Source organism: Neophocaena asiaeorientalis, unplaced genomic scaffold, assembly GCF_003031525.2.
Source record: "Neophocaena asiaeorientalis asiaeorientalis breed wild unplaced genomic scaffold, Neophocaena_asiaeorientalis_V1.1 scaffold461, whole genome shotgun sequence".
NCBI lineage: Eukaryota > Metazoa > Chordata > Mammalia > Artiodactyla > Phocoenidae > Neophocaena > Neophocaena asiaeorientalis.
In genome coordinates, this window is record NW_020173230.1 from 1,798,229 (window position 1) to 1,819,281 (window position 21,053).

At 45.1% G+C, this 21,053-nt stretch overlaps 1 protein-coding gene across 7 annotated transcripts; it reads left to right on the plus strand.

Moving 5' to 3' along the window:
* Positions 1 to 277: 277 nt before the first annotated feature.
* ZKSCAN5 (zinc finger with KRAB and SCAN domains 5) lies at positions 278 to 20,319 on the plus strand. Of its 7 annotated transcripts, XM_024745323.1 has the most exons (8): positions 366 to 405; positions 1,242 to 1,287; positions 1,547 to 2,066; positions 5,561 to 5,699; positions 9,750 to 9,832; positions 10,106 to 10,241; positions 14,341 to 14,949; positions 18,008 to 20,319. In XM_024745323.1, exons 3-8 carry the CDS (start codon positions 1,653 to 1,655, stop codon positions 19,132 to 19,134), a joined length of 2,508 nt encoding a protein of 835 aa, XP_024601091.1. In that variant the 5' UTR covers positions 366 to 405; positions 1,242 to 1,287; positions 1,547 to 1,652; the 3' UTR covers positions 19,135 to 20,319. The 7 variants fall into 7 exon arrangements, with proteins under 7 accessions (XP_024601093.1, XP_024601092.1, XP_024601091.1 ...); XM_024745325.1 differs by lacking the exon at positions 1,242 to 1,287 and having other exon boundaries at positions 278 to 405; positions 1,550 to 2,066; XM_024745324.1 differs by lacking the exon at positions 1,242 to 1,287 and having other exon boundaries at positions 308 to 405.
* Positions 20,320 to 21,053: the final 734 nt, after the last annotated feature.

The following is a 21,053-nucleotide window of genomic DNA, read 5'->3' on the forward strand; positions in this document are numbered from 1 at the left end:
GCCCTGTACAGACGGCTCCTCTCACTTTGCAAGGATGCAGAGCTCCAGCCCCTACTCTCCCCAGCCCGGAGGGGGGACTCTCTCCCGACGCGCTCAGCCTTCCACTGGGGTCGCCGAGGAAACGCCTCCCTGCTCGCCCGCATTCTGATAGGCCCACAAGACTGAGGCTGAGTCACGGCCCTATTGGCTGGAGGGCGCGGCCCGCGCGAGGCTTCCTGGGAGATGTAGTCCCTGGAGCCGCTGGGGACTCAGGGGTCTGACCTCAGAGGTTTCGGCCGCCTGAGCTGACGACGGTTGTAAAGCGGTGGGTGTGTCTGGAGACGGGGTGAGGGGAGTGGCGAGGATTCAGGTGAAGAAACCGAAGAGTCCATGAAAGAGAAGTGAGGGTTGCGGGCTCGCAGAAAGGTACGGACGTACTTCGAACTGGGGCGCAGAGCGTTGGGGGTGAGGGAGCGCAAGTTCCACGGCCAATCAGACACTAGCAACTGTTGTCTTAGCAAGCGCTCCAGACACCTAAGACCCCGCCCCCTGCCCCCACTCTAAGAAAAGGGACGGGCTCGGGCTGTTTAAATGGCTGTGGGGTTGGGTGGCGAAGAGGGTGGCTGGGTTTTCTCCCCGGCTCTAGCGTTGCTGTACTTGCGGCTCGGTGGGCGGGGAATGGCCGCGTTACTGGAGGTTGGACTGGGATCCCGGGCCGGCGCCTCATCTCCCCGCCGGTTGGCCCACAGCCCCTCTGGGGCGGGGCCTGGGGCGGGCACTTTCCTCCCGCGGTGAGGCGGGGACCTCCGGGATTCCTAGAGAGGACTCGGAAGTGCTCTCGGGGGTGGGATTTATGGCTCTACCCGCCGGTCAGGGAAAGCTTGGACTTGCTTACTTCCGGCGAAGAAGTGTTGCGAAGTGTCGGCTTCGGCTTTCTCTCTGTTTGTAAGAAGAAACCCGTCTTCCCAGCCTTGGCTGCGGGAGCTTGGTCTTCCAGGGGAGCTCCCCGGGACTGTGGCCTTGAGGAAAGGGAATGGCCTTTGTGTACAGACGAGGGTCCTGTCCCTAACCTTGACCGGGCCGGTTTCTGTGGATCGGGGTCAGGAGCGATTGTGGGCAATCCAGGTGCAAAATCTGTACTTAAAACCTTGGCTCTCTTCGGGACCCATGAAGTTTCCCGTTGGTCTGTCAAGCTCTTAGGGATTGAGGGACAGGACGAATTTTGACCATTGTAATGTTTTTGACTTCTGTTCTGACTTAAGTTTGGCTTGTGGTAGAGAGAAGGAGCGGCTGCGTCTGGACTAGTTAGTAAGTCTCGTCTTGTTATTTACATAAAATTTAATGTTCTTCACCACAAAAATTGTATTTCATGAGGCCGTATGTCAGAGTTTTATTGCTCTCCTTTACACTTTTTAAATGTTGGAAATATTCTCCGTTGGTCATTATTTTGTGGGTGGAGTGATGGCTGTCTTGTAATTTTTAAGGAAATTACTCTGTTGGGTGATCATCTTTAGGATAGATGACCTCTTTGTCATCTCTTTGCTAATAACGATTTCCAATATATCAGTAGGTTGCACGCTAAGGAAAGTGTCCTTCAGAAGATCTCAAAGAGCAGAAAACAAGTTTGGTCCGTGTAACCCAACTTACCTGGAGAGAGATCCCTCTGAGTTGGAATGATAATGACAGGATCTGGGGAAGTTATAGACTTAGACCCTCCCGCGGAGACTTCACCAGAGCAAGAAGACCTTCTGATAGTGAAGGTGGAAGAAGAAGATTGCACCTGGATGAGGGAGTACAATCCGCCCGTGTTTGAGACTTTCTACCAGCGCTTCAAGCACTTCCAGTACCATGAAGCGTCAGGCCCCCGGGAGGCCCTTAGCCAGCTCCGGGTGCTCTGCTGTGAGTGGCTGCGGCCCGAGCTGCACACCAAGGAGCAGATCCTGGAGCTGCTGGTGCTGGAGCAGTTCCTGACCATCCTGCCTGAAGAGTTCCAGACCTGGGTGAGAGAACATCACCCGGAAAATGGAGAAGAGGCTGTGGCCGTGGTAGAAAATATAGAAAGAGAACTAGAGGAACGCAGACAACAGGTGAGTGAAAGAGGAGACCTTCGGGCAATGAGGAAGGAGAGGAAGAGAGTTGAGGAGCTGCTGAGCAGGGGTGAGATCCTGAGCGCCCTGGTGCTTCATTCATATTCTTTTGTTCTCCTGGGATTAGGTGCACTGTGGAGATATCCTGCCACTCCAGCAAAGAGAAGCAGTATGCAGTTTGTTAATCTGGAGAAGACAGTCTGCGATTTTATTTCAATTTTAAATTACTGTATTTATTTTTTGAGTGGTGACATAATACAAAATTCAAAATGTACATAAGGTTATAATGAAAAGTAAGTGTCCCTCCCACCCCTAATTCCCCAGCCGCCAGAGTTCTCCTCACCAGAGGCGGCCATTGTCCCATGATACCTGTCTATCCTTACAGAGATACACTGTATTCTGTGTATATTAGAGTATATGTGTATGACTTGTTTTTTAAAAAACACAAATGTTTTCACATCATTGTGCACTTCTGCCTCTTGCTTTTTTTCTTATAGTATATCCTGGCTTGTTCTATGTTAGTGCAAAGAGAACTGCCTCACTCTTTGAAACTGCATTGTGTTCCATTGTATGGATGTACCATAATTTAACTCCTGTTGAAGGCCATTTATGGTGTTCCTTTAGATTGTTTCTGAATCTTTACTGCAACAGACTTTGCTGCAATAAATATCCTTTATATACATCATTAGTTGTAGAATCAAAACTCAGAAGTCAAATTGTTGGCTCAGAGCCCGTACGCATTGCATTTGTAGTTTGGACAGCTGTTGACAGATTGCTGTCTGCAGAGGTTATACCAGCTTATATTCCCAACAGCCATGTATGAGAGAAATTTTTTGCTTGCAGCCTGATAACACGATGTTATCCAACTTTTTGATTACTGTCAATCTGAAACATGCAATATTTCTGTGCAATTTTAATATGCATTTTTTCTTATGAGTGAGTTTGATCAGTGTACATATTTTAGAAGGCTGTGCATATACCCTTTTCTGTGACCTGTTTATATTAACCTGTTAGAAAAAGTAAGCACTGTGTCTGCCATCTGAGTTGCAAGAGTTATTTTCCCGCTTTGTTGTTTGTCTTTGCTTATGGAGATTTTTGCTTTGCCGGGTTTTTTTATTTTTATGCAGTCAGTTTAAATCTTTTAATTTATGGTTTCTGGGAATTGTGCCATAATTAGAAAGGCCCTCTCCACTAGAGTATTATAAGAAACTTATCGTTTCTTCCCCACGTTTTTGTTATGGTTATTGTTGTTTTTGTTTTACCCTTTGAAATGATAGATCCATCTGGAATTCATTTTGGTGTAGGGTGTTTGGTGTGGTTATAGCTTAATTTTTTTTCCAGATGTCTGTCCAGTTGCCCCAGCAACTTATACCGCAATCCCTTTTTTTTTCCTTCTCTGATTAAAATGCCATCTTGATTACATACCAGATTTTTACGTGTATTTGAGTCCATTTCTGGTCTTTTTATTCTATTTTATTGATCTTACTGTCTGTTTACATATCAGTATTTCAGTTATCTGAGTTATGTAAAGTGTTTTGGTCAATAGGTCTGCCCTCCCCCTTCCAAATTTTTTTTTCAATATATTTTCTTTTCCATATGAACTTTAGAATTATTTACCTTCTACCACTCCAAAAATCCTGTCGGTATTTTTTGCTGGGATTGCATGAAATCGGATGTTAATTTAGGGAGGTTCCGTATCTTTACATTGTTACGTCTTCTTGTCCTTTCTTACTCATTTATCACCTGACTCTGTCTACCTCCCTCTTGTTGCTAGGCTCACATTTCTGAAACTTTAATTTTTTTTTTTTTTTTTTTATAGCAAAGAAACAAAAGTCATGGGATCCTAGGTGTACAAGACTTTGAAGCTAGTTAGAGAATTTCCCTCATTCTTCAGAGCCATTGCCCTTCAGTGTAAGGTACCAGTCTCATTATTCTTCCCCTCTGGGTCAGGGGTACTTCAATACTCCAGAACATCCTCAGGCTCTTCAGCTGGGTTAGCTCACTCCATGAGGCAAGAGGACAGCAGAGGGAGTTGCTGGGGACCCGCCGCCAGACCCTGCAGCTGAGCTGAATAATTGTCTTGCAGACCGGAGTGTTTGAACCTTTCTATTGCTTCTGTCAGGACAAGAAGTAAAGGTTCCTGGTGCCATCTGGTTATTCCTTTTTTAAACCTTTTTGGGACATTAGCGGACAAACCTTTCCCTACTTTTTTATGGTAATATTCAAAATCATAGTTTAAAACAGAAAGCATTTTTAAATGGATGACTTACAGCAGATATTACACATTGACCCCTGTCATTGGGATATGCACCCCATCTGTGGAAGGAGCACAGAGATCATTTCTTGATGGTAGGTCAGGGATCTGAGGCCCAGAGAGGGGGGTTTTCCTGAGGGCCTGCACAGCTCACTGTTTGCCTTTCTCTCTGCCTGCCCTCTGTATCCCTGGCATTGTTTCTCACCTTTATCTCCAGGTAGTTCTTGTCTCTAGCAAGCCTTTTCCCAGGCTTTATCCTCTACCCCTCCTCCTTGGTTTCTCTGTCCTACTCTCAGGGGTCCTCAAGGGCTGCTTTGCTTCTTCGTTGCCCAGGAGCCCTTTGACGTACTTGGCATCATCTTAACTCTTGTCCTGAGCAGGTCCACAAGGACACACACACTTCCGTGTAGAGTCATATTTGCCACAACTGTGCTGCCTCTGCCTCTTAATGTAATACCCCTGTGCCACGTGTTGCCACTACTGGGAGAGTTAAAACTGAAAGTGCGTTGAAACGTAAGGGACGGTGGCGGGGTTGGGGAGGGGAGGGCAATTCTATCTCAAAGCCGGATCTTATTACCTGCTAGGATGGCACTGAGCTAGTACCTTCCAGAAGAGGCAGATTTTAGAGACCGGTTGTGTACCCTAGGGTTGTGCAGGAACAAAGAGCAGAAAGACGGAGACACACCGCTCTTGTGGTTGGTCTGTCCTACTTGAACCTGGTCGTCTGGGGCTTTGAGGGTGACTTCCTGTGTCCTGTGTTGACCTTTCCAAGCTCGTTTCTCACTCTCTCCCCCCTTCACTAAACTTGGCCCACACTGGCTTTCTGCCTGGGGGTCTTTGCTTATGTCATTCTGTCTGCCTGGGACACTCCTGACTTTTCCCTCAGCTGGCTTCTTTCCTCTTCTACGTGTTGACTTCAGTGACACTTCCTCAGAAGAGCCTTCCTTGGCCACCCAGTCTAAAGTAGGTCTCATCTGTTTTGCCTCATGGCACCACTTTCTTCTCCTTTTTCACATATAACACAGTTTATAACTGTGTATTTATTAATGTGTCGACATGTCTAATGGAAGTCGTCTTCAACTACAACGTGTTTATGCAGCAATTGGGTAATTAGTCCTGGCTCGTTGTAGATGCACGTGAAATACTTGGCCAAGGAGTGAATGAAAGAGTAACGTGACCCTGCTGGGCTCCTTCGTAGCCTTTCCTGTAACGTGCTGATTGGTGTGACTGTGGTTGTCAGGTCGTTGCGTGTGCTGAAGTGCTTCCTCCGAAGGTCGTGCCGCCTGGAGCCGGGCCCGAGTCCTTCAGTCACCAGCTCCTGCCCGTGGACCCGCAGCCTGAACACGAGCCGCAGAGGCCTCATCTTCGGGAGGAAAACGGTGAGGATCTGGGCTTCAGTGGAGTGGATGTGGGCTCCCTGGCCGTGTGGGTAAGCGGTATCTGTAGAGAGACCTGGGGCTGGGCAGCCTCTCCGCAGTCAGTGGATCTGGAGGTTGGGAAGGGGTGGGGGCCTGGAATCGGGTCCCTGGTCAGCTCGCAGGCTGGCTAGGAGTCGTACCAATAACCAGTGTCCTTCGAGAGCTATGCTGCAGATGACGACAGCTCTAAGTACAGGTACTGTTAAAAGATGTACAGAAGTCTTTTACAAAAGTATTATCATGGTTTTGCAACAGTTTTCCAGCTCTACCTCATTCATTTTGTTGTCCTAAGGCTCAGGTAGGCAAAGCTCTCCCGTTCCTCACTGCACTTCTCGCTGTTCAGCCATTCATGTGAAATCTGATTTTAAGCCATGCTTCACGAGGACCTGTAGAGCGTCTGTTCTCTCTTTCTCTCCTTCCCTCCCTCTTGCCCTCACTGTTATTAACCGGTATGAGATACATCAAGGAAGAAAAGCGGGCAGCTGAGTGTCTCATTTATGATGATATATGTCCACAAGTCTAATATCACTAATCAGAAACTCTTGCTGTCAGATATATTTTAGAACTTAGAATTTTTCAGATTTAGTAAGAGGATCTCATTTACATACAGTGCACTGCCATCAGGATTTGAAGTGTGACCCCATAATCGCACATTAATTTAGTATTTTGGCAGTGAAATGTATGCCTAGTTACAGTAAGTGGATTAAATAAAAACTTCAAATAGCTTCATATCAGTTCTGGTCAGGTTTTGCTGTCAAATTAGTTCAATGGCCAACTTAATGAAAAACAAAAAACTTTTGGTATTTAAAGCTTTGGGATTTTGGAATGTGGAGAAGGAATTGTGAACTCAAATTTCCTGTTTGGCCCCAGCCTTTCTTCCGGGCTCCTCGTAGTGGTTGGCCTTGAAGTCTCACTGCTCTAAGCTTTTCCAGCTTTTCTTTCACTGTGGTAACAGTAACTATTACTTATGTGGTGTTTACTGTGTGTCAGGAGCTGTTCTAAGCTGCTTTATGTGTATGAACTCATTTAACCCTCAGTGTAGTACCAGGAAAAACAGTCTTCACCATTTAACATCTGGGGCCAATGGGTCCTTTCTATTTTTTTTAAAAATATTTTTAAGTCATTTTATGAATACTTACAGAAGAATCAAAAGATAATGAAAAATAAATCTTAAAGGAACTTTAGTAAGAATTAAACCTCTTTGTATCAAGTATGTTTTGATAATATAAAAATCATAAAAAAATGAGAGAATACTGTCGCTCAATACCACCCCTTTAGTAAAATGAATATGTCCTTTTAGCAAGATGGGATGGTCCAGAATCTTGTTGCAAAATATTACGTGATGAAGTCCTTCCTGTTGAATGATCGGATAAGGTGTCATAGCTCCTTTTTGGAATTAGAAATGTAGTGTTTATCATTGTTTCTTGAGTGTGGGAAGATTCATCTAGGATATTGTCATTGGCAGACTCTGTCAGTTTTCTCCTATGCCTTCAGTTTCATACTGTCTTTAGCGCACTGCTCTCTGTGTCATCTTCTCATTCACCTGCTAGTAGTGAAATGTCTTCCACGCACATTTTCTTCTCTTTGTCGATATGGGTGGGTGGAAAGTGAGAAATTCTGAATTCTCGACTGTGGTCAATGAAAGCTAAAAACAGGTGTCAACAGCCTTAAACCTTCCTGAAGATGATGCAGAACTCTGGGGAATGTATTTAATACTTTGAGAACAGTGAAGAACAATGGTTTATTTCACTATTGCCTGATCCTGAATATTTCTTTTATTCTCCCATTTTCTTATAATTTTAGTCTTTTCGTGCTAACATTAAGACTCATTAATGAATAATTAGTAAAAATGAAATAATTCCTAGGATGATGAACTAGAAGAGTGCTTCATGGCACAGGAGATAGAAGATCATTCAGATCCCAAAATGTATCCTAGATTTGTAAAAAGGTCCAATGGATCCGTATGGAAATTACAAAATAAGAGTTTTCTTTTATTTTTTAATAATACTAACATATTCTTTTTGTTCTTCAGAAGACCTCTAAAAGAATAAAGGTCATGTCATTCCAGTCTTTAAAAATAGTTGAAACTGTCCAGAAAAAGAGAACCCCCAAACCCAGAATTGTACCTAGTAGACCTAGCTGGCATTCCAAGGGTTAATGCCCACAGTAACCCCATGGACTAAGTATTATTGTTATTCTCATATTAGAAATTAAGAAGCTGAGGCCCTCAGAGGTTAAATAATTTGTTCAAAGTCCCAAAGCTATTACACGGCAGAGCTGGGATGTTACCCCAGGCAGTCTGGCTGTAAGTCTGCACGTTTACCCCATACTGAGCTGCGCTGCCTGCTTTACCTCCAGGCTCTCCCAGCGCAGAACCGTGTCCCCTTCTGATCCCTGTCATCTTCCTTCACACACACAGTCTCATCGGATCAGGCTGCTCGTCTTTGCTCCCTCAGTGGTGCTTCTCTTCTCTGCCCTGTTAGCCAGACCCTGGCCACTTTCCTTATTCCAACAAAAGGGTTGGTTTGGGTTGGTTTGTTTTACACCCTGGAAGATGCTGCATCCTTCATGCCTTTGATGGCACCGAGAGCTGGCTTTCCATCTCTGGGACTCATTTCATCTTGAGAGGGCCAAAGTTGTTTACTTAAAAGTTAGAAACAACAGGTTTCACAGGAACTTCAAAAAAAATAAGTGGGATTATTTAGAATGTAATTATTCTCATTATTCCAATTATGACTGGAACATAATTACTGTTTGTGTATAGACTATGTTCATCCCTCTCTTTCACGTCGTACTTTGATTGTAACCACACTCCTGGGTTCAGATCCCGTGTCTGTTTTCGGCTTTCATTTCTAACCACGATCTCCTCTATTTTGGGTCTTTGCTCCTTACTTCCCAGTCCTTGGACACAAGCAAGCTACATATGCACATACATCTCTGGGACCGGGGACACCATAGAAAGGTCTAAATCGTCGTGTTAAAGGTTGATACCAGGTGGATCTCCAAGTCAGGGTGCATGTAGACAGATCCGGATGCACCATGAATCTTGGACAGAGGAGAGCAGAGGTGACAGCAGAGGGTCAAATGTTCACTAGCATCTAGAGACCAGCCCCTCCGGGCCTTGCACATGTGATTCACTCTACCCAGAAAGCACCCTCATCCCACCTCATCCCACCCCACCCCTGCTTCCAGAGTCACTTCCTGTGGAAGGGCTTTCCGGGTGCTCCCACCTCCTGCTCTCCACTCTGTAGATGCCCCTGCCTCTGTGTTCCTGCAGGAACTTGGGTGAACTTTGAGGATAATACTCTTTACCCTGTGCCAGGAGTAAAGCTTCCATGTCTGCCCTCCCCATCAGACGGTGAGGTTTTGGAAGGCAAGAATTGTTTTATCTGCCTATTCTTAGAACACACAGAGTAGACTTAATACAAGCTAGTTGGCTGACTATAAATCAACCGCAGTCATTTTTTGAAGGGAGAGAGCGTGATAAGGCCTTGCTGATCAAAGTGAGGTCCAAAGCGCTGCAGCACAACCAGCATCACCTTCGAGCTTGTTAGAAATGCGGAACATGGGGGCTGCCCTGGAACACCTGAGGCAGAGTCTGCCCTGTACCAAGACCCCCAGGGGTTTGTTTGCACATCAGAGCTTGGGAAGCCCTGGCTCTAGGCAGCGCTTCAGCTTCACGGAAGAGTGGGCCTTTGCAGGTTCTTTGAGGTGACTAGGTTTGACCTGGGCAGAGCAGAGAGCATCCTTTATAGGGGAATGGTACCATCCCCAGTCAGCAGCAGGATTCGCCTGACCAACACAGGCAGTCTAGTTTTTCTCAGGGGAAGGGTGAGTATAGGGTAGGTGTGGGGGGCCCAGAATGTAGAGTGTCTTGAAGGCTGAGCAGAAGAATTTGGTCTTGATGCCACAGGGCGCCATTGTGGATCCTTGAGCAAAAAGCGGAACATGATGACAATTGGAACTGGGTAGAGGGATTCTCACTGACACCTCTTTTTCTCCCCCCCTCAGCCCTTCCTGCTCTCCAAGTTCCCTCCCTTCCCCTGAAGGACAGCCAGGAGCTGACAGCCTCACTTCTCTCAGCTGGGTCCCAGGTGAGCCGGTGTCCCTGTGCCCACATTGAGGACCCACGTCTGATTTTGGACAAGTAGCTGCCTTAAGCCTGAGTCTTTATCAGGGTTCTGTCTCTTTAACCAGAGACCGGGCCCATCTTGGGTTTGTGCTTTTCTGTCTTTTTCTGTTCTGCTCCCCCATCCTCTGTGAAGCACAGTCCCTCCCCTTTTTCTTTCCTTAAGGCTCCCAGTTCCTCCCCTCGCTCCAAATTTGAACCTAGGGAATGGGAATTTAGTGGAGATCTCGTGTTTCAGAAGTTGGTGAAAATTGAAGATGTGGCTGACGTGGCTGTATCCTTCATCCTGGAGGAATGGGGACATTTGGACCATTCCCAGAAGTCCCTCTATAGGGATGACAGGAAGGAGAATTATGGGAGTATTACTTCTATGGGTAAGAATGATTTCGTCTGCATGGATTAGGACATCTTCATTTTGTTATTAAGAATATTTATAGCACATTCTGTAAAAGCATGTATGTTTTAATCACTGTGACTTTGCGTATTTTTTTTTTTGTCTGTGAAAGAGTAAATCACCCTTCTCTCTTTTTTTCTTTCTTTTTTTCTTATTCAGCTTATTCTGATTATCTCCATCATAATAAGAGTAAAATTGAGGACTGATAATGCTTTGGGGATAGTATTCGCAATCCAGCAAATGTTATATTTAGCTTAAGACTAACAGGATTGGATCCTAACAGAGTTGTAGTAGTGATTGTACTCTGTTCCTTGACAAACTGAATCATTGTTAACTGAATATTCTCATTTGTGAAAGCATCTCAGACTTTGCTGAATAACCGTTCATTGAAGTAGTTATTACTGTGTCTCAGTAGCATTCATTCTTTTCCTTTCCTCTCACGCATGGGTGGCAACTTGTTCACTCTATTACCATTCTCACATCACCGGTACTTGTTTTATGACGTTTGCCTTGGCATCTGCATTTTACATGTCTTATCCCTTCTTGAATTTTGCACCCCAGATAAGATTTTGAACCTATTGCTAAGTTACGATCTTGGAAACTAATATTTGATTGTGCTGCCTGGAGCAATTGTGAAAAATCTCAGCACTGTGGCAGACATTTTGAAGCTTATGAATTTTATCTTCTTTTGAGTGAATTCTTTTGGAAGAATCACTGTCAAGCACACTATATCGATCACTATCAAGTAGACTTTAGATGGAATACATATACTCTAATGCCAAATTTCTTTTGAAAAACATTATCTCAGTTTGTATCGTTAAGGGTTTAGTTCACGCACAGGCTTTTATTTAAAAAGTAAAATTGACTTCTCTCTCAAATTTTCCATTTCCTTTATTACTGTTGATATATATTTGTGTTTTCTTTGATTTAGTTGCATATGCCCTCTGCTTGTTTATCTATTGGGATCTTAGTGGTGGTCTCAAGGAATTATTTATGTAGTATAAATATTATCATATTTAATGCAAATTTTTTTCATTCTCTTTTAAAATTAATTTCAAATACCTTTCTTGTCTGATTTGAGTTGATTAGTATTGTTTTATCTTTTTCAATTACTTTATAGGTATTTAATGGGTTTCAGAGTTGCAGAACTTGGCGCAGTTTTTCTGTACCATTCTCCAAGGGGTTTTGAATTGTTACTTTTCTGATTTTTTTTTTTTTGGCCGCACCGCGCGGCATGCAGAACTTCCCAGCCCAGGGATCAAACCCGTGCCCGCTGCCATGCAAGCGTGGAGTCTTAACCACTGGACCGCCAGGGAAGTCCTGATTTTTTTTTTTTTGGCCGCACCGCGCGGCATGCAGAACTTCCCAGCCCAGGGATCAAACTCGTGCCCGCTGCCATGCGAGCGTGGAGTCTTAACCACTGGACCGCCAGGGAAGTCCTGATTTTTTTTTTTTCTCATTATTCATCTTTTTCTTACAATATCTTTACAACTTGAGTAAACTCTTCTACCCTAAGAACATGTTCGGTGGTTTCTGCCTCTTCAGCTTCTCTGGGAAGACCACATTCGAGAATTTTCATCCTGTGGGTTCCTAACAGCATCAGAGGTGGTCACGATTTTTAAAGTATCCATCAAATTTAGAAGTGAGATTTTTAAAAATTAGTGAATGAATCGTGGAGACAGCCGTTTCAATGGAGTGGCTGGGAAGTTGGAGAACAAGAGACAGTTTCTTGGAAGATTGCACAGGAGAGAATTTGAGAAAGCTATTGTAGATAAACTTTCAAGAACATTGTCTGTGAAGGCGAAGCAAAAGAGGGCTGGTCACCGACGGCGTACCTGGTGTAGATGGATGGGTGGTTTTTGTATGTTGTCTTTGTTAACGGGAGAAGTTTTAAGCACACTGAAATGTCACTGGGCGAGGGCTGGTGGGGAGTGAGTATGAAATGCTAGAGTGAGGAAGTCCCTGGAAAACAGAATGGCCTGGTGAGGCCCCTTCGGGAGGAAAGATTGACCTCGGTGAGTGGGAGGGTCAGCTCTTCTGCTGTGAGGCAAGGGGAGGACGGGAGAATCAGGCTGCCAGCACGCTGACACTTGTGGTTGTAGGATGTCCAAGGAGGTCTTGACTGGATAGTTTAAACTCTCCCTGGAATAGGAGACAGAGTCACCTGTTGCGAGTGAGCAGGTGATGGAGTGGGTGGTGGAGCAGAGGTTTGAGTGCAGCGAGGACTTTGGTTCGCACGCACGTGGTAAAAATTATCCGAATAGTTTAAGTGGGTTTAAAGTGAGAAGTGAATCTCCCGACCCTCAGTCCCTCCGTTTCCCGCACAGAGGCAGTGACGGTTAGTTAAGCTTCCTGATTGCATCTCTAGACACAGTGTGTGTGTAGGCAAGTTTGTGCCAGAACACTCCTTTATTTTTAAATACAGTGATCTATCTTGGAGATCACGATGAAGACGTTTTGATGTAGCTGCTGAGAAGAATGAGTGGGAAACTAGCCAGCCTTAGAAATGTAGGATGCCAGTGTGAGGTACCAGTGAGGTTGAAAAGCGTGAATTTGTAAAGCACCGAATCTGCTGATTGGGTGTTTTGGAACCAACTCCCTCCTCACCCCCCCGCCCCCAATGCATTACTAAGCAGCCGGGCATAGTGTTGAACAAGGAACACAGCTCTCTGTCAGACATACACATAAATCAGGAGAATCAACAGAAAGCTCCTCATGTACTCAGAGAAGGGGAAGGGAAAGAGGAAAAAAACAAACCTGTAAGCCGACTGGTATCTCAGCCTGTATCATCACCTTCTCTGGAAACGGGCGATTGTGAATAGTCCCAAAGAGATACATGGAGCTCATGTGATTTTTTTCAAATTCACCCCTGGAAAAAAGAAAGCCATGAGCTTATTTGCCTTGCTGAACGGGAGAGCGCTCTAATAAGAATAAAATGTGTGGACATAAGTAAATGAGAGTAAAAGAAAAAGAAATATTGTGATAGCTGAGATTACTTGCCTAGTTAAATGCAGGAGGAAAAAACATCTAAAAAGTTTGGTTTTGTGATAGAGTTCTTTTGTTTATGTGTTTGTTTCCACTCTTAAAATGTCTTTTTAGGAAGAGAATTAAGTAAAAATAGTTAGAAAATAAATTTAAAGTTGCCTTCATGGTACAAGAATTACAACTTCTCGCTATATCAAAAAAAGGATAGTAATAGTATCTCCCTCAAAGGGTCATTGTAAGGATTGAATGCCATAAAACTGAAAAGCACTTGAAGGCATAGTGCCTGGTCCATAGTACACACTCTGCAAACATTAGTGCTTAATACCATTTTTATGTAATGTTTGAAAATTACTTTTCTTTCTACAAAACAGCCTTACTGGAAAGTTCTCAGTAGGCCATGATCTATCTATCCTTTAAAAAGCATTCCCTATTTTTTGTTAACTACTGAAGGTTTGTCCTCGCAAACTATATTGAATGTCAGTGTTTTGAGTGGAGTACATACTGCTGATCCAGTTACACGGGGAACCGATTGCAGCCTCTTAAATGTCTCTGTTCGTCAATGACCACTGAGTGGTGAGCTAGCTCTCGACAGTTGTAGGACTTCTCTGGGTACAGAAAGAACGCCTTTTCCCCTTTAGACTAATTCACACCAAACTGAGATTCTTTGGGGATTGAAAAAGCTAGAAAGATCCTCTTTCTTCTCCAGGCTATGAATAAACAAGAAGAGGAAGGTGAGGACTGGGTTAGCTGCATCACCCAGTATCAGATTTTACTGAGAACAGTTGACTTGGCACAGGTGTTCCCAAACAGGTACTGTACGGATGTACTGTACCCAGAGGATGTGATTGTCATTAAATGGAATGACTGCTCTCCCAGTCGCATCCCCTTGAACCATTCTTGCCGGCTCTGTCTTCCCTAACCTGCCTCAGTTTCCTGCTTCAGTGTTCTTCATCCCATCCCTGTATTGTGAAGTCATTTTGCAGATGGCTTTACAAAGTCACGCCTTGCTTGCACGTGTTGGTTTCATGTAATTATCCGCTATTTCTGAATGCGGGGAATAAGCTAATGTTTCCATTTTCCCTCTATTATCTCAGATTACGAGTCCAGGAACGACAACGTGGAACTGATGGTAAAGCAGATTTCTGATGAAGCCGAATCGCCCTGGATGACCTCAGGAAGCCCTGAAAGAAATGTCCCCCCGAGTCAAGAGTTTGGAGGAGTTAGCGACCCTCACAGCGTGGTAGAAAGGTGGCAGGTCAACCCCCCCATGGGGAAATCAAGGCAGACCCCTTCCCAGAAAAGAGACCTCGGTGCCATCACAGACGTGAACCGGAAGCCAAACACCAACGGCGAGAGAGGACACCGATGTAACGACTGCGGGAAATTTTTCCTTCAGGCCTCCAACTTCATCCAGCACCGGCGAATCCACACGGGAGAGAAACCGTTTAAGTGCGGGGAGTGTGGGAAAAGCTATAACCAGCGCGTGCACCTCACCCAGCACCAGCGTGTGCACACCGGCGAGAAGCCTTACAAGTGCCAGGTGTGCGGGAAGGCCTTCCGTGTCAGCTCACACCTGGTCCAGCATCACAGCGTGCACAGCGGGGAGAGGCCCTACGGCTGCCCCGAGTGCGGGAAGAGCTTCGGGCGCCACTCCCACCTGATCGAGCACCTCAAGCGCCACTTCAGAGAGAAATCCCAAAGATGTAGGTGTGAGCAGTTTGTCTTCGGAGCATAAACGAGGCAGAAATTGCCTTATCAGCTTAGAACTATCGGACAGATGGGCGGTGATCCTGGCAGCAGTGGCAGGAAGGGACAAAGAGTTACCGTCTATTTTATTATCACGTACTTTATGGGGTTTTTAAAATTTTTATTTTTTTACTGAAGATAGTTGATTTACAGTGTTGTGTTAATGGCTGCTGTGCAGGCGAGATTCAGTTATACATATATATACTTCTCTTTTTGAGATTCTTTTCCATTATGGTTTATCATAGGATATTGAATATAATTCTCTGTGCTCTACAGTAGGCCCTTGTTGTTTATCGTTCTCTACATAATAGTTTGCATCTGCTGATCCCAACCTCCCAGTCCTTCCCTCCCCCACCCCCCTCCACCTTGGCTGTTCTCTATGTCTGTATCACTTGTACTTTAATTAATTGTCAGATTAGTTGGCAAAACTCTATGCCCTCCCCGCCATCCCCACAACTTCTCTTTCCCCAGAGGTGCTGCTCTCAGCAGTCTTACCTGTTTCTTCTGATAATTCCACATTTTAAAATAATACGGCTGTTGCTTGACCCATGAATTTTAGACATTATCTGTTGACTCTCTGTTTCGTAAGTGAGGACTTTGGCTCTCTTACATGCTTCTTCCCTCTTCCCCCTTTTCCCAATTTAGTTATTTCACTTACTTTAAAATGCTAAAGTAATAATAGTATGGTTGACCCTTGAAGAGCAGAGGGATTAGGGGTGCTGACCCCCTCGCAGTCCAAAATCCACATGTAACTTTACAGTCAGCCTTCCGTATTGCTGTTTCACATCCTCGGATTCAACCAACTGTGGGTTGTGTAGGACTGTAGTACATATTTATTGAAAAATACCTGCATATGAGCGGACCTTTGCAGTTCAAACCCGTGTTGTTCAAGGGTCAACTGTACAGGAAGTTCGGGGGAAAGAAAGTGGGAGGGGAAAAAAATCACCCATAATCCCACCATCCTAACTAGCAGAACTGTTTCACTTAGTGTGCCTCCATTTTTTGTATAAGCCTTTTCTATATAGGGCTACTCATAGGGTGCAATCAGATATTAGACACACACGTTTTCCAGCGTTGCTTGGCCCTCCTGTTTGTTAGTTTTGACAACCTGGCATTGTGTAGAGACATCATGGTCTACTCAACTGTTCCCCAGCTGAAATTCTAATTTTTTTTCCCTTTTGTCCTGATAACTGTGCTTATGCCTTGTTCGCTACTTGGGGATATTTCCTTATAATAGATGCCCAGAAGTGGGACTAGTGGATGAAAGGTCAAGGACATTTTTATGGTTCTTGATACATATGGCCAAATTGCTTTTTAAAACAATTATACCACATATGAGAGTATCAGTTGTACTAAATTTCTTCCAGAACTATCAAACTTTTTTTTGTTGTTGTTAGCAAATTGTGTAAGCAGAAGAGAATTCTTTGCTGTCTTCATTTTCAGTAATTTAGTTATGAATCAGGCTGAGTAATTTTCCTGCTGGTACTTATTTTTTTATCTGCTCACATGACTTCTGTAAGGATACGATCACTGTAAACTGTGCTGTGAACTTAAAGGCTTTTATTAATATTCTTCAGAAAACTCGAAGACTGGCCAAAGTGTTTATTTTATTTTATTTTTTTTTTGCGGTACGCGGGCCTCTCCCTGTTGTGGCCTCTTCCGCCGCGGAGCACAGGCTCCGGAAGCGCAGGCTCAGCGGCCATGGCTCACGGGCCCAGCCGCTCCGCGGCATGTGGGATCCTCCCAGACCGGGGCACGAACCCGTGTCCCCTGCATCGGCAGGCGGACCCCCAACCACTGCGCCACCAGGGAAGCCCAAAAGTGTTTATTTTTAAATTACGCCTTTGGTGTCCCCAAGCCCAGCTACTTGTCATTCACATTAACAGCTGCTGTCACCTATTCCAACATGGAATAGAAGCTTATGAAGCTCATGGTGTCTTTATGGCCTGGGTCGAGCTCAGCTGTCTCCTCAGCCAGTTCGATCCCTTTCTCCTTGGCGACTGCCTCTTGGGGGAAATCCATCCAATAGCACTCCGAACCTGGGAAGCAACTGCTTTAAAATAGGATCTTTTATATCTTCCCTGTAATTGTTCTTCGGCCTAGTTTCCGAGTTAATACTTCTCGCATTTTTTTGATCGAAGGAGGGATACTTTGTGTGCTCATCCAGCTGTATTTATGGAACGCCTCCAGTGCCTAGGTGCTTGGGATTCAGCAGTAAGCAGAACAGACACTGTCCGTGCCCTCTTGGAGCTGACGGTCTGATGGCAGGAGCATTCCCAAAGAAGTGTCAGGTGCCCTGGGAGGGAAAAGGAAGCTGGGGTGTTGGCTAAGGGCATAGAGCAGAGGTTGATGTGTCGCCCATCGTATTGACAATATTTTCTACTGGCTCATTTCTCTTTTTTCCTGGCTCCCAGTCGGGTATTCTTCCAACTCTGTATCCTCTTCATACTCCTTTCTTCTAGTTTTCATCAGTTCTCACTGTTCACTTGTGTATCTTCATTTTTTAAATTTATTTTTTATTAAAAAATTGTGTTTTGGCTGCTGCCACGCAGTTTGCAGGATCTTAGTTCCCCGAACAGGGGATTGAACCTGGGCCCACGGCAATGAAGGCACGGAGTCCTAACCACTGGACTGCCAGGGAACTCCCCACTTGTGTATCTTTGTTCTGTCTCATTCTGTCTCCCTGACTCCACATTTCCTACCTCCTCTCCCATTTCAGAATTCCCTTCTCTCTTTCCTATGTAATAAAAGTGTCTGGCTTTCCCCTGTGATTGCCTAACCTCAGTCGTTCTCACCACCCTCCCGAGTAAGCTTTCTCTTCATTGTGTTCTTTTCCCTGAACAGGCACCGAAAGGTTCTTTTCTGTTAGCATCAAGCACATCCATGCACCCTTCTCCCCGCCTTTGTTACTCCTATTACATCGTAGTTTCATTTGATTATCCTCTTTTGCCTGATAGTTTGTTTTTCTTCTGTAAAAGAACTGATAACATTTGTGTTTCCTCTTTATCTTTTCAGGCAATGATAAAAGAAGTAAGAATACAAAATTGAATGTTAAGAAGAAAATTTCAGAATTTTCAGAAGCAGACATGGAACCAACAGGAATAATCCCAAGAAATGTTTCTCAGGTTCAAGAGTTTGGAGAAGGCCACGAACACCAGGGCAAATTGGATAGAAAGCAGGGAATTCCCATGAAAGAGATACTAGGACAACCCTCTTCAAAGAGGATGAATTTCAGCGAAGTCACGTATGTCCACAAAAAGTCCTCCACCGGAGAGAGACCGCATAAATGTAACGAATGTGGGAAAAGCTTTATTCAGAGTGCACATCTTATCCAGCATCAGCGAATACACACCGGGGAGAAACCGTTTAGGTGTGACGAGTGTGGGAAGAGCTACAATCAGCGTGTACACCTAACTCAGCATCAGCGGGTCCACACTGGGGAGAAGCCCTACACCTGTCCCTTGTGCGGGAAAGCATTTAGAGTGAGGTCCCACCTCGTTCAGCACCAGAGTGTGCACAGTGGGGAGAGGCCCTTTAAGTGTAATGAGTGCGGGAAAGGCTTTGGGAGACGTTCACACCTTGCTGGGCATCTCAGGCTCCACTCGAGAGAGAAATCCCATCAGTGTCATGAATGTGGAGAAATCTTTTTTCAGTACGTTAGCCTCATTGAACACCAGGTGCTCCACATGGGCCAGAAAAATGAACAAAATAGCATCCGCGGGGAAGCGTACAGCTGGAACTTAACGGTGATTGAGGATAAGAAGGTTGAGTTGCAAGAGCAGCCTTATAAGTGTGATGTGTGTGGCAAAGCCTTTCATTACAGTTCGGAGCTCATTCAGCATTACAGAACTCATACCGCAGAGAAAACCTATAAATGGGATATGTGTAGAGAAAGCGTTGGCCAGTGTTCCCACACAAAACAACATCCCAAAAGCTATTCCAACCTGAAAGCCCATCAATGTAAAGAATGTGGCAGAGGCTTTGCTCTGAAGGCACATCTTAATCAACATCAGAGGATCCATACTGGTGAGAAACCCTTTCAATGTAAAGAATGCGGAATGAGTTTCAGTTGGAGTTGTAGCCTCTTTAAACATCTGAGAAGTCACGAGAGGACAGATCCCATAAATACCTTAAGTGTCTAGAGGTTTCTATCGTAGAACAGCTCTTACACGATTTTAGAGAAGCCTTCCTGAAGACAAACCCTACTCCTATAACGAATGTAATAACTTCAAGCATCTCCTCCAACTTAACCATCAAACCTATGGATCTGTTGAGATCCTTCAGTTAGAACTTAGGACACTGGAGCATCCACAGCAGATAGATAGCTGCTTTTCCACTGAGAAATGCGTTCGTTTGCATCTTCAAGCTTGAGAGTCTAGACAGGAGAGAACCTAAGGATACAGTGGATGAAGGGAAGCCTTCAGATGGCACTCATTCTTCATGCGACTCTCAGAACATTGACAGTGGGAAAAGCCTCACAAATGCAGTAGGAATAAGCATTTGTAGTTTCTGCCTTGTTTGACAGCTTATCTATTCAGGGAAGAGCACAGTGAAAGAAAGAACCCTTCAGCATGATCTTGGTTTGGGTACCTCAGCAATGAACCTCTTCTAGACGTGGTGATGCCAGCCACTGGAATGCTCCAGGCGACGTTCTCATCTTGAGTATTAAACCTTTTCAAAAGAAATTAAGGTATTTCTATTTTGGCAAAATTGAGGTTCAGAGGCTGGATGGTATGTGTTCTCGCTGCCTTATTCAACCTACAACTCCTCCATGAAACACACTCTACCTTTTTGTTTTGTCTTGATTCTCCTGGCATCATGGTTAGCTAGTAGAAAGAGAAGTTAAGTGTGTAAATTCAGGAGAAACTGTGTTGGTCAGTCACAGCCTGGGGAGAGGGGAGCAGGACCTTAGGGGAATAGAGGAGAGAAGACGGGCCAGACTGTGGACTGGTTATTCTGTTACCCACAAGAATGAGGGCAGCTATATCCGTAGAAGGAATTGGACCAAGTTGAATCAGGAATCGTCCAAGCAGTAGATGTACCAACTCCCAGTTGCCCGGGAGATAGATCTCCCCCATAGGATAATGGCGTAGAGAAGGAGTTTCAACTTGAGTTGCAGCTGGATTTGAAAGTAAACGTTAGTAGATGCAGGGAGGTCCTGGTCTGGTGAGCCCTGCCTGTGGGAAGGTCTGGGTAGGGGTTGTGGGGGAAGGATGATGACATGGAAAAGAGGGTGAACTTGAGCCTGTTTGCTAGAGAGAGGGAGAGGTGCTTATGGGCGCCACCGAAGTCCTGCTTCTGCTGACTGCCTGGCTTACAAATAAACACCCAATAAATACCTGTTGATTTTGTGTGCTGTACACTGGTACCTGGTCCAGATCCCCTTTACCAGGCTGCCATACCCATCCCCCAGCTGCTTTGAGTTTTGTCTGCCAAGTGCTCACAGCTCACCCTGTTCTCCGGAGACTCTGAGGGAATTGCCCTCAGGTGATCAGAGCTGCCCCATCCAGGAGTTAGCTGTCCTCCCCACCCCCTAGCCAATGACGGATTGATATGGGGGTACAAAGGGCTGATTCACGTGCCTCAAGGTGGGAAATTGGTGCAGTTTATGCTTCAGACGCACCCATTGTGGATCAGGCTGAGGCTAGACTTTATTAGACTATATCCATGCTCCTGTACCATCCCGTCATCCCCTCCACGCCCTCAACAAATCACATGGCTCTGAATCCTTGTCTCAGGCTCTGCTTTAGGGAACGTGATCTGATGTGTGGCACCATGAGTAGTCCTGTAAGAATGCCCTGTGGAGCTGGCCACTCACCATGAGGCAATGAGGACCACGTCACTGATGGTGGGCAGGGCACTGGTAGTTTTGGGCGTGTGGCGGCCATTCAATTGGGAGACATTAACTTTGGTGAACTGGGATGGAATTCAGGTAGAAGGGGATGCACTGACTTGGGTAAGGTTTGGGGAACAAAATGAAAATAATGTAAGGATTATGGAATTGAGTGGCTCTTGCTGAAAGCCACTGATTGATTGAAGAGAGGAGAAAACATACTCAGGA

What these genes read in the sequence shown, in the direction of transcription:
- ZKSCAN5 (XM_024745325.1), top strand. Translation starts at nt 1,653, where the DNA reads ATGATAATGACAGGATCTGGGGAAGTTATAGACTTAGACCCTCCCGCG. An exon ending in TCATCTTCGGGAGGAAAACG is followed by an intron (nt 5,700 to 9,749) that starts GTGAGGATCTGG and finishes TCCCCCCCTCAG; the next exon opens with CCCTTCCTGCTCTCCAAGTT. An exon ending in TTCTCTCAGCTGGGTCCCAG is followed by an intron (nt 9,833 to 10,105) that starts GTGAGCCGGTGT and finishes CTCGTGTTTCAG; the next exon opens with AAGTTGGTGAAAATTGAAGA.